Here is a 12581-nt window from a genome sequence, read left to right on the forward strand (position 1 = left end):
TGCATTTGTGAACCTGGTGGCACACCTAAAGAGCTGCATTTTAAGGATGCCAAATTGAATCAAAGAACAATCCCAAGGAAGCTCACTTTCTTGAGATAATGCTATGATTGCTTCACCACCTATTTGATTGTCTCATTAATGTCTGTATTAACTTCACAAGCCAGTGAGTTTTAGAAGCTAGTACAAAATCAATGCTCAAAGTGATGGCAATACCAACTCCTATATAACAAGATGTGACTGGAGCTGCTATCGCGCTATTGATTAAGTACAAGGATTTCATAGAAGAGATAATTGCAAACTGCACTGTGTAGGATAAAAGCAAGTTATTTTGCTCCACAGAACCGTTTCATGAATTTCTTCTTTATAGACTCCGAGAGCTGAAGGCAAGCATGCATACAAAATTAATTTTTCTCTGAGATTATCAATTTTAAGTTCAAACACCGTTGCTGTGACAACTCCCGCACCTGCAGCTGCCCAGTTTTAACCCCAGCCCACCAAAGACCACGAGCTGCCCAAGCCCCGTTTACCTCCGTGAGACTCAGAGGTAGGTAGGTACTGACATGCCAGGAGGGGCTGGATTTTGGGAACCAGGCACACCATTTACCTAGGGTAATGCCATCAAATCAGGAGCCTCCCGCTCCGTTTTTTTTTTTGGCAGGGCTTTGTTTCCCAGCCCACCGGGGCATGGTAGGAAGCACGGAGCAGCTTTTTCTCCACCTCGGGAGGCTGCGGGTAGCCGGCAGCGCCTGGCCCGGGGCTGGCTGCGCTGCGTGACCTGACAGCGAGGGAGGAGGAGCTGGTAGCCACCGTACCTGGCTGCGTCCTATCGCCACGCTTTTCTTCTCCAGATCCAGCGCCTGGAAGAGCTCCTCTATGGCCTGTGGGGAAGGAGCACGTCACGGAGCTGCACGCAAGCACCCTGTCCCGCAGCAGGGGACCCATCCATGGGTCAGGGGTGAGAGCCTTGCCTGGGGCCGGCGGTGCTGCAAGCCATTCCCAGGCATCTCCCAGGGCTGGAGGAGCCATTTGGGGCACGGCACCGACCCACAGGGGCAGCAGGTCCTGCTGTCGCTGGGGCCCAGAGCATCCACTCTCCCCTCTCCGCCCTGCACACCCGCCCAGCGCCACGGAGCCCCCGAAAGGCTGCAGGAGGGCGTCCTGCCCCAAGGGGTTTCGGCAGCACGGGCACAGAGCTGTGCTGCTGCTGCCAGTTTTCTGCCTGCCGCTGCTTCCCTCCCGCCCCTTTCACCGCAGGCCTGCCCGCAGAGCACATGCCAGGGTCTGGGGGGCACACGCAGGGACTTTCCTGATCCTTCGGAGAAGCCTGCACTCACCACGCTGAGCTTTAGACTGACACGGGGAAGCAGCAGCCAGAAGTACCGCACGCTTCCCCAGGGCAACAAACACTTTCCGGACAAATGAATGATTTGAAAGCCACGGAGCTACAGGAACTGTAACAAGATCCTCAGCTAACGCTTTGCTCCGTACAACATCCTCCAGCTGCCTCGCGCGTCTCCACAACGCACAAACCCACGAGAGGAGCGTCTCGGAGGGTGCTTGGCGCCAGCAGGCACGGCCCTGGGGCACCTCGCTGCGGCAGAAACCACCCCCAGCCCTCAGCGGTGGCACTGGGTGAGGTGAGGATGCGGCACACGAGTGCACAGGGCCCGGAGCACTGAGATGTGTGCGCTGGAGGCAGGGGAGCACCAGCACCACGGCCGGGTCCTGCTCCAGCGCTGGGCCCTCACCCTGCAGCCATCCCTCAGGCCCCAGCAGCCGAGCTAGCACAGCTTACTGGGAAGCATTCTCCAGCTGGCAAAACCTCGTGGCAGCCACATCCAGAGAGGGTGGGATTTTCCAGAAGCCCTGCTAACACGCTGCTGACGAGGCCCCCTCTGCCTTCTTGCCGTGTTTAATAACAATATTGACCTTTTCCAACTGTCAAACTCGTCTTATTAAATCCTGAGGTCTTTACTGAATTTGCACGCGCTCTCTGGCAGTTTGCACAACAGAGCATGTGTCCATGTATAATTCATCTCCTCCCAGCTCCGCCTGGCGCTCAGCGCTCAGCAGCTCACCCGGAGGTTGTTACAGGGCAGGGTCAGTTCTCCCAAGATTTTGCTACAAGTTTGTTACGGAACTCGTAAATCTGGCAGATCTTCCCCTTCGTTCCTGAGCTACTTTGACTTTCAGGTTTCATAGGCAGCAAGGAGCCACCCCGAGCTAGTACACGTAGCCAGGTGATGCCCAGTCCCCCGGGAATCTCATGCGCCCCAAGCTCCGTTGTGTCCCTGGGGATAATGCCCGGCTTGTCCTTGTCCATCCATTGTTGGGGAGCCAGGGTGAGGGAAGGAGTGCAGCTGTACAGGGCCACTGAAATGCACTCATCCTGCCCTCTGCACATGCCTCTAGTCCCACAGCTCTTGCCCTGCCCTGCAAAATAAAATCTACCAGGCACGCAGCCAGGGCAGGAGACGACCAAGGCACCCACCAGCCCTGAGCCAGCAGGATTTTCAAAGCTGTTTGCTCCTGAGTATTAAAAAGAAGCAATAATAGGCTTCATTTCCAGGCTGATTTCTCCAAGTCCTCTCCACGGTGCAATAACCCTGGCAAATGCAGCCCACGCTAGGAAAGATTACTGCTGCTGCAGAAACACGGCCCTAGGGGGGAGCAGCGCCCGGACCGAGAGCAGAGCGAGCAGAGCGCTGCTGCCGGCCTGGCCGGGGGGCTCACACCCCCTGGCTGCAGGCACACGTGGGCAGGGTGCTGGGGAGCAGGGAGCTCGTCCACCCCACAGCCCCCTCGCTGCCCCCTGCCCACAGGGCTCAGTCCTGGCCGCAGGCAGCCCTGGCAGCCCGCAGCCGAACACACGGGCTGGCTCCGCGCGTTCCCGGACCTCAAGGCCATTTCTCAGCAGCAGGGCAAAAGCTGGCAAGCTGCCCTGAGCCTCGCTGAAGGTGGCTTTTCTCCATCCCCAGCTCCTGGGGATGGTCTCACGGGGAAGAACCCCCCGGTGTGCTCTGACAGCCCTGTGAGCAAAGCTCCGCAGCTGGCAGCTCCCCAGCAGCTCCAGGTGTGTGTCCCCACCCCGGCAGGGTCCTGCAGTGCTGGCTGGGGGCTAAAGGAGCAACAGCCACGGCTGTGGGGAGAGCCGGAGCCCAGCAGACCTGTAGGCAGTGACCCGACAGCCCCAACAGCAGCCCAAGGAACAACATCAGCCCCAAGGAGTGGCTGAGCCAGGCAGGGAACTGCGAAACAGCTCCTGCCCCAGGGCAGGGAGACACTGCCCTGACCCATCTCGCCTGGAGAGAGCTGGGAGCTCCAGTCATCGCCCCTGAGGGCAGAGAGGGCCCTGACTGCACCGGGGAGGGCTCAGAGAGCTCCAGCAGAGCCCAGGATGGGGATCTCAGCCCCGTGCCCCCGGCCCAGGACGCACCTTGCTCTCATCCGGCACCTCGTAGGCAGACGTGTGCTTCTTCATGACGGCCGGAGCCAGCACCTGGAAGCGCCGTCGGAACTGGGTCAGGAGCATGCGGTCCGCGTACCCTGGGGACAGGCAGACACCGCTGGGGGGGATGCACGAGCCGGGGGAGGTTTGCAGGGTTGGCGAGGGAATGAGCTGCAGGGGCTCTGCGGCACGCCGTGCGCACAGCAAACGGGGTGCACCCGGTGGGGACCGGGAGCTGCCCTGAGCACAGCAAAACCCAGGGCAGAGGCAGCAGGAGGAGTGCCGGAGATGTGCTTGAGGGAGCACAAATATGGGATCTGATGAAGTGTGCCCCGCACGGAGCAGGACAGGGCCGTACCAGTGCGGCGGAGGCGCAGGGCGTCCAGGAGCTGGGTGCCCCCCAGCTGGGCTCGCAGGGACGGCATGTCCAGGGCCGCCGGGTCCCCCCCCTCCACTGCTGCTCCCGGGACAAGGCAGTGGATGAAGTGCAGCTGGGACCGCCGCAGCAGGCTGGTGAGTGCGTCCTGGGGGACAAGCAGAGATCAGTGGGGCTGGGGGGGCGCGGGGCGAAGGGACAGCACGTGTGTCGGTGGGTGATTGCTCCTGTGTGCCCGCTGCAGGGTGTCCGGGCACCTCAGGGAGTTATCCTCAGTGCCAAAAGCTGTGTGCGTCCTGGGAGCAGCAGCTCCAGACACAGATGTGAGCCCGAGCTGCAGGACGCAGAGGCTGAGTGGGACCCTTCCTCCCAGTGTCTCAAGCTTTCGGTTGATGGGCTACAGAAAGTTACTAAATGGCCTAATTGCTGCCGGGGTTGGGGTTTTCCAGGCAGAGCCAGGACACTGGAGAGAGTTTAGGCACCCAGTTATGGCTGCGATCAACAGGAGGCTGGTGTGACCTGCCCGCCTGAGCCTTTAACAGGATTAACCAGCGGCACAGCAAGGTGTGCGTGTAATCTGCTTTACGATTCGTTTCCCTCGGACGCTCTCCCTGGGCAGCAGCAGTGCTGGGGGGCTCGCTGGCCACCCGGGACCAGGGCAGCATCCCTGGCCAAGAGCCCCGCAGCGCACGGAGCTCCTGGCACGGGGCTCCCCCCGCTTCCTGGGTGTTCAGGTCTCAGTGCTGCAACGCCCCCGACCCCCCCATAATCACCGTGGTGCCCCCATACCCCACTCACCGCCTGCAGCTTGAGCTGGGCGCACACCGACCTCTTCCTCACAGCTGCCAAGCTGCTGGCGAAGGTCTTCCTGATGCAGGCACTGCGCTGCAGGGCCGCCTGCGAGCATCCCTCCAGCCCCGCCACGGCACGGCAGCCCCGGGGCGCCCGGCGGCGAGGCAGGACCAGCTCCTGCACCGCGCTTCTGGGGGGGCGAGCGAGGAGAGAAGGTGGTGGGGCTGCAGCGGGGCCACGCACAGGGCTCCTCTGCTGCCAACCTGCTCACAGGGGAGGCAGCGCCCAGCACCCATGGGCAAGTGGCGAATTTGGCATCGGTGCACCCATGCTGCTGCCTTGGGGCACACAGGCGCGGAGGAGAGCCGGGCTGCGGCAACACTTCCCACCCCCTCTGCTTCTCCCTGGCTCGAGCACCGAGCTGCTCACCGCTATCAAAACTTCCCTGAACTGAAGCCCAAAACAAAATGAGCTGGAAGGGTTTAAACAGAAGGTTAAAATCATCGTGTGTGTGGAGACACCTGTAGCAGCTTGTTCACATCTCAGTCCCGACGCAGCTCACAGCCTTGCTCCATGCAGCAGAGGAAACGAGGTCGGCTGCTGCATGGGAAGCGGTGCAGGGCTGGCGGTGCCTTGCTGCCCTGACCCCGTGGTGCTGCGGAGCTGAGGACATCGCAGGGTCCCCTGGGACGTGGGACAGCAGCACCCGACGTCCCCCCCCCCCCCCCCCCAGCCTCCCCCACGGGAGGAGGGGAGTCCCGCTGGACGTGCCAGTGATGGGACCTGCTGATTCGGGCAGTTTGGGTGGAAAGCTGTCCACCACCGTGCTATTCCCAGCTCTGTTCAGCACCTACCCCGATCAGAACGCGGACTTCTGGCTGCCAGTCGCCCTGCATCCGCCCCCCACCCTAACGAAACCCTCTGGGCTCCCTCGAAGCTGAGCTAAGTGGCCTTTTTCCCGGCTTTCTCCCTCATCCCGGGCTGCTCCCGCAGGACTGCCGGCAGCGCCGTGGTACTTACAGCCGGGACTGCTGCAGCAGCTGGCTGGCGTTCTCTGCCGACAGGTTCAGCTTGGCTTTGCTCACCCAGCCCGCCAGGTCGTAGCGCACGGGGTCTGTGCCCAGCTGGTGGGGGATCTCAAAGTGCAGCTCCTGCTCGCACTTGCGCACGTAGCCAGGCCCTGCAAGGGCAACAGCACCCCGAGGGGGTCACCAATGCCCCAGGGGGATCACCAGCACCCCGAGGGGGTCACTGGCCTGTTCCCATGGGGCTGCAAGACAGCAGGCAGCAGCAGAGCATTTCAGCTCCCCCTGGCCATTCTTTAATTCCCAAAGCTAAACAGTGATGCTGGAGGCAAAGCAGCTGGGGGTAGGGGGAGCATCTGGACCGACCCCAACTTACCGTCCTGGTCGGGGCCCTTCGGGGCGAAGTAGGAGCACAGGCGGTCAAAGGCAGCACTGTCCCCAGAGCCTGGGACCAGCACCTCCTCGTCCAGGATCCACAGCAGCCCCCTGCGGTCGGCCCCCAGGCTGCCGGGCAGCACCTGCAGCTGCCAAAGGGTGGAGATGTCCCCTGGGTCACCAGGAATGGGACAGGAGCCAGCTCCAGCCAGCGCCTGCCCCGCTCCCCACCGCTTCTGCCCAAAGCTGGGAAGCGCGGGTAGAGCAACCAATTGCCACGGGGGCACGGGGACAGGTTACCTGTGAGGAGTTCAGGTCGATGATGGACAGCGTGGCCAGTGGAGAGTGCTCTGGAAGATCAAAAGACACCTCAACATTTTCCTGGAAAACATCATTTAAAAGCTTGCTTGAGTGATGATCTGGCGTCAGGAATCCAGGAGCAGGCACAGCTGCACAGCAGGGGGGAAGGCGGAGCGGAGCTGCCACCGAGGGCACCGCTATGGCTCAGGACACCGTGCTCAAAGGGCTCCTGCAGCACTCTGTGAATGTCAGACATGCCACATAAATAATGGATATGATAATAATTGAGGACTTAACACGAAAGCACCAAGGAAACGATCAATTATTTAATTTGCAGCTTGCAGGCGTTGCTTCCATTCATTTTCACTCCCGTGTGTGTCGGAGCTGCGTGAGCAATGTGCCACCGGGGCCCGGGCTCGCAGTCGCACTCACCCGGCCACAAAGCCGCGGTGCCCGCGTCCTAGCCAGCAGCCAGCACGAGGCGAGCCCAGCCTGCCGAGCCCTCCTCCATTTCACGCTCGGTCGGAAACCAGCGAAGGGCACAAATATACTTACTTGGTGCAAGTGATGTGTGCTTATTAAGCCACGGGAATTCAACCGTTTTTCCAGAGCTAGAGGTATTAAAGTAACTTCTGCAAACCTAATAAGTTCATCTTTGCCAGTAGATTTTTCAGCCATGTATTTCTGCAATAATTTATCATTTTCCTTTCTATTCTCTATTATTCATCACCTGAGATAATTTAGGAAAAACCCAGCTGCGTCATCAGAAGGGCGCAGAGCCTTCTGAGCAGGTAAAAGCATGCCCAAGGGGACACCCAGCCCAGCCTGGCATTTCCCTCGTGTCACAAATGTCCAAGGGGACCTGTGACGGGGGGGACAAGAGGCTTCAGGCCACCACTCCACACGGAGCCCTCCCTCCTGCAGCACTCCTGCCTTCGCAGCTCCTGGGCGCTCACTGTCACACCGCGCCGGGGCGCAGGGAGCCGTGCCCAGGGGCTGGGAGGCTGCTCCACGGCCGCAGCCCTCGCGCTCACCTCCTTGTACCTCTCCATTTCCGACACAAAGGTTTTCTCGTAGAAGAGGGCCTGCAGCCGCTCGTGCACGTAGTTGTGGCAGAGCTCCTCAAAAGTGGCCGCCCGCTCCCCGCCGTGGTGCCGCGGGTTGTGGAAGCCGGGGGTGTCCACCACCGCGATGGAGCCCATGGAGAGGTGCTGGGACGAGAAGGACCTGGGGGAAGCCAGACACAGCACGGGGCTTTACCCAGGGGCACGTCGTGCTGTGCTCGGGGGGTGACACAGCTTTTCCCCCAGCTGTGCACATCCCTTCGTTAGCACCACCCCACGTGGCAGTGACAGCCCCAGCGCTGACTTCCCCTGCCCGTGGCTCCAGCCAGGAGCACCAACAGCCTCATTTACTTCATCTTCTTGTCCTGTTCGGTCCGAGTTTCACCCACCTCCTCCTTCATCTGCTCCAGCTGAGCGACTTCTGCCAGCCTAGGTGGAGATGCCACCCTTCCCATGCTGCTCCCCACCCTGGCACTCTGGTTATTTAAAGCACGAAATCCTAATCCAACCACGTAAAGTTTGGCGGAGAAGTGGCTAAGATGACACCCACACCAAGGAGTTTCCAAACTCCCAAGTGCTGTGCCGCCCGTGGTGTTGCTGCGGGAGGAGACTGTCCATTGCTCCTGGGGGCATCCCTAACTGGAAGTGATCTGAGAAGCAGACATCGAGGGGGTTCCTTGGAGAAACAGAGATGTTTACTGCTCAGAATGTTGCTTGCAGCCATTTGCAGTATTTCAGATAAGGACAGCAGGGGAGCGTGACCCTGAGAAGTCTCTGGGATTGTTTTTAACCCACGTTTCATGCACTGGTTTAATGCATGGTGCTGCTCCGTGCTTTGCCCGCTGCCATGCTCCCTGTCCCCAGCCCCTGCGCCAGGCAGCCTGCCCTGATTAGAGGAGGTTAGAGAAGACGCGATGCTCCTCGATAGCACGGGGCGCTGAGGGTGCAGCACCTTGATGAAAGCACAGGGTTGGGTGACAAAACCCAAGTGTATTTATAAATTGCTCGCAGAACTGCACAGCAGCACCAGCACGTGGTCTGCATGGGGCTGCGGGAGCTGGAAGGGCTCGGGCTCACCACCAGCTCATGCAGTAAAAGCACATCCCCACGACTGCACTGAAACCTGGCATTGCTCTTGGATCGCCGTGGCAATGGTTTAATAAGCCTTGATGGGCTGCTGTGGAAAAGGAAGCCAGGCAAAACAGTGCTAGCTTTAAAGGGAATAGGGGACGGGGGACACATCCTGATTTAATGCTGTGATTCAAGAGAATCTTCTGCAAGGTCTTAGAGTACCATCAGCAATTTCCCTTCGGAATGTGGTTGCTAGGAATTGGAATAAAAATATTCAACTGCAGGTAAAAATAAACCTGCTGCAACAATACGGAGTATTTTCAAACACCAGCTTTTTTGTGGATGCTGACTTCAACAAATTGACTTGTACACTGGAACCGAGGAAACTGAATGCTTTGGGGGCCTGATCCCTACCCCACTGTAAACTATTCAATTTATCTCAGCAGATCCTTTGGGATTTACACTGGCACGAGGAGGATGTCCTTCCCACCCTGGCTCTCAGATGGAAATGAGAAGAGGAAGGGTTCTGCGGGCAGCGGCAGGCGACTGATGCCTGCCTGGCTCCCACAGCAGCTGGGAGCAGGACGGGAGCACGGAGCACAGCCTCCCCCGGTGCCTCAGCAGCTGCCCTGGTGCCAGCCCCTCTCGTTCCTGACATTTCGATCCTTGCTTGCCATCAAGCTTCCAGCAAGAAGCGATTCCCTAACCCTAACCCTGACCCTAACCCTAACCCTGACCCACCGCAGCTCTCTGTGGGATGCCCTGGCTGTCTCACTGCTCCGCACAGCCCGGTAACCTCGGCTCCTGCCTGCAAAGCCACGTCTGCCACGGGTAAGCGAGCAGCAGCTCCTTGGTGCACAGCGGTGCCCAGGGCTGAGCACCTCCGTACCTGTTGATGAGGGAGACGAGCGCAGCGAAGAGCTCCTCGTAGAGACCCGCAGCCATCCCCTCCACGCACTCCACGCCCGTCATCTTCGGCCCTGCCACACGCAGAGAGAGGAGCAGGCAAAGACGCGCCGTTTATGGCCAGCTGGTTGCCCCGCGTGAAGCAGAGTTGGCAGCAGGCGTTCCCCCTGCTGGCGGGGTCAGACAACCTGCTCTGCTCCCAACCTCTGCCTGCCAGACGCGGCGTCGCTCCGCTCACACGGGCTGTGCGCATCCATCTGCGCGCCTTCAGCTCCTCCAGTGCCCTGTGCCTAACGCGTACGTAGGAGGTGAAACCATCACCGTGCCCAGGGCCACTCCTGCAAGCGCTCGCTTTTACCGCAGTAACTTGCAGAGCCCTGGCTGTAATGGGGCCGCTGAGGATGCGCCGGGCACGGCAGCGCTGACCTTAAAGCCGGGCCGTATCTCATACTGCCCCCCGTGCAGGCTGGATCTGCCTCCATGAATCAGGCCATACGTTAACGTGAAGTTTATGGTGGCTCAGCAGCAATTTGTCAGGCACTAGCACAGCACCCGCACCACTGGATCTGCTCGCAGTGTGGGCACACACAACACGGTGCCAGTGCTGTGTCCTCCGCAGACACAGGGGGAAGCCCACCCTGCTCCCTCTGGGCATTTTTTTTTCCTTTTTTCTCTTCCCATTTCTAGGGAGAGCTCCCACAGCATTTATCCCCATCGCTTATCTTCCAGTGGCGTTACTGAATTCCCTGATCTTCAGGTGTCCTTACCAAGCGACATGCAGGGTCAGCTCTAGAGCTGAGGGCAGTGACATGGCAAGGCACAGTTAATTATTTGATTAATAGTAACGCACTTAAATGGACCTCACTGCCTGAAAAGGAAAGGGCGCACTGCCTGTCCCCACAGCAGAGGCAGGAGCAATGTAGAGCACAGAATTTTGTAGGTAAATAGAAATACCCCATATGGCAGCAGTAATTCCATAAGTAAAGGGAAAAGGAGCATAGCACTCGGGCACCTGAGGGGCTCTCCTCCTCCGGGGGCAGCCGGCCACCCCGCGCCGTCGCCTGCGCGATGATCTGCTTGAGGTGGTGCTTGAAGACGGCGGTGGTGAGCTCCTCCAGCTCGCAGCCCAGCACGTCGGCCGCGCGGTTCGCCCACTCGAACTTCATGAACTGCTTGCGGCCGACTGGCAGGAGGAGGAGCAAGGAGGAACAAGGTCAATTAGAACCTGCTAAATGAGAAGAACCTGCTGAATCAGAAGCACTGCTCCCCGTGCCCCGGCAGCTCCCAGTGCTCAGCACCCAGCAGTGAGCACAGCTGAGCCCCAACACCACCCCATGCTGCCGGGCTCCACGGCTGCTGGAAGCAACCTGCATCCACAGGGGAACGCCAGCGTGCTCCTTAAGGCTTACAGCTAGTTCAACAGCTATCGGTTACTGCAGTATACATTCAGTAACTCAGCGACCATGCACTTCACTAACTCCTTTTATTGTTGTGCTACTCAGCTTCACGCCATTCTTTATAGCCTGCGCTTTTAATTTCGCACAGGTGTGGCTGGGCGCTGACCTCACTCCCTGTCTAACACCACTAACACACCCAACCCACTTTTTCCTCCTTAAAGCCCACTAATTCCTCCTGCAGCCCCCCCGTGTCAGTGACAACCTGCACAGCCCTTGGAGCCCCAGCTCCCCGCCTCGGGCGCTGCCAGCCGTGCTCCCCTCCCTGCGGTGCCCTCTGTCACCCCCTGCACGCACACGCGTTTGCTAACAACAGCTGCGGCGATGTTCTCAGCTTTGCAAGATGCTGAGCATGTTAACGGAAGGCTGGATGACTCGAGAAAGGTTGACAGATTTGGCCCCTGGGTAATCATTCAGACAAGAGGACTCGTTTTTTGCTCGGAGGGTAGCTGAGGGCTCGGGGGATCTCAGAGCAATGCCTTTGGGTCTGCTTGCCCCGCCGCAGGGCTCCCCACGTGCTGCTGCCCCCACGGTGCTCAGTGCACCACATCCAAGCAGCGGGGCTGGGCAGAAACCTGCTCCAGAGACATCCAGGGGCAGCCCAGGGAGGCTGGGAAGCAGGCTGAGTGTGCTGCTGCCAGCCAGGCGTCGGTAGCGCCGCCGGCGTGTACTGAGAGCTTCAGCGGGCCAGCCTGGCAGATGTGGTTATGGAAGCTGATGGGATTACGAGCCAATCCCTCAAAATCCAGGATCGCCTTACTGAGCCCCGGCAATGTTTGCTGTCCCTGTAACCCCGAGAGCAGCACAGCTCTCAGCATCCTCCGCGAGCAGAGCTGGCGTACGCTGGCAGAGGAAATTATTTATATCCAGCAGTAGTGGCTCCAGCTTAATGATTAAAATCAATAGGGAAACAAGCTGCAGGATAAATCCTTTTACAAATCTAGGAATGAAAGATGCTGCAGCAGCAGCCAGCTGGCACAGAAAGCACGGTGGGAACGAGCAGAAATGGAACAAAGTCATCCACAGACCTCTGAGCGGTGTCTTTGGGCAGAGGTAGTGAGGAGCCAGCCCTGGGGCTTGCAGCTAGGATGAGCCCTTAAAATACAGCCGGCAGCAGCCAGCTGGCACGATGCTGCCCACCGTGGCAGCACCCCCAGCTGCCCTGCTCTGCGCACTGGGTCCCCTCCCTGGGCACAGCTACCGGCAGCAAAGGCTCCACTGGTGAGGAGATGTGAGACGCTCCTCGGGCAGCAGCCCCCGGGGCCGGCCCCTGGGGGAAGCCCTGACACCGGTGGTTCGGGTCTGCCCCCCGCAGCAGCCCCCGGTGCCATGAGGGGCCTGCAGCGTTGCACACCTCATAAAATATGAATAGCAGCAGCCCTCCTGCTCCTGATGTGACCGCTGTAAAACATGCCAGCTTTAACACCTGACAGGTAATTACTCCGGCCCATTTAATATTTAAGAGAAGCAGCGGGGCTGTGCAGGGTAAGAGCAGCAAATAAAGCACTGCCAATGAGCCCACAGCAATGCTCAGGGAGTCTGTGGGATCTGGGCACCCTGCTAAGAGAAATAGGGCTGGAGCTCTCCCGAAGTCACCCCAAGCACATCCCGCAGCTGCCGGCACTGCCCCTGCAGCAGGCACAGCCCAGCAGCCCCGCTCAGCCGCCTCCCCTGCTCTGGGCACAGGTTGCCAGCCCGGCCTTTCTCTTCCACTTATTTTGTCATGAAAACGTTTGCGCTGCTAATGGGACAAATAAAAAAGCCTGTTTG

At 59.5% G+C, this 12581-nt stretch overlaps 1 protein-coding gene across 6 annotated transcripts in view; it reads right to left on the minus strand.

Annotated features, from left to right (window-relative positions):
- MYO18B (myosin XVIIIB) overlaps positions 1–12581 on the minus strand; it is a 62501-nt gene that overhangs the window by 36746 nt on the left and 13174 nt on the right. For 4 of the 6 annotated variants that reach the window (XM_066979314.1, XM_066979311.1, XM_066979309.1 and 1 more), the window contains 10 exons: positions 10370–10540; positions 9341–9431; positions 7351–7543; positions 6317–6397; positions 6018–6165; positions 5637–5796; positions 4623–4806; positions 3807–3972; positions 3437–3546; positions 813–878 (listed from right to left, as the gene is read on the minus strand). In XM_066979314.1, the coding sequence (XP_066835415.1) occupies positions 813–878; positions 3437–3546; positions 3807–3972; positions 4623–4806; positions 5637–5796; positions 6018–6165; positions 6317–6397; positions 7351–7543; positions 9341–9431; positions 10370–10540 (1370 nt within the window). The remainder of the gene's footprint in view (positions 1–812; positions 879–3436; positions 3547–3806; positions 3973–4622; positions 4807–5636; positions 5797–6017; positions 6166–6316; positions 6398–7350; positions 7544–9340; positions 9432–10369; positions 10541–12581) is intronic. The other 2 variants (XM_066979313.1, XM_066979310.1) reach the window with 1 other exon arrangement.

This window comes from Anser cygnoides, chromosome 17 (genome assembly GCF_040182565.1).
Source record: "Anser cygnoides isolate HZ-2024a breed goose chromosome 17, Taihu_goose_T2T_genome, whole genome shotgun sequence".
In the NCBI taxonomy this organism is placed as follows: Eukaryota; Metazoa; Chordata; class Aves; order Anseriformes; family Anatidae; genus Anser; species Anser cygnoides.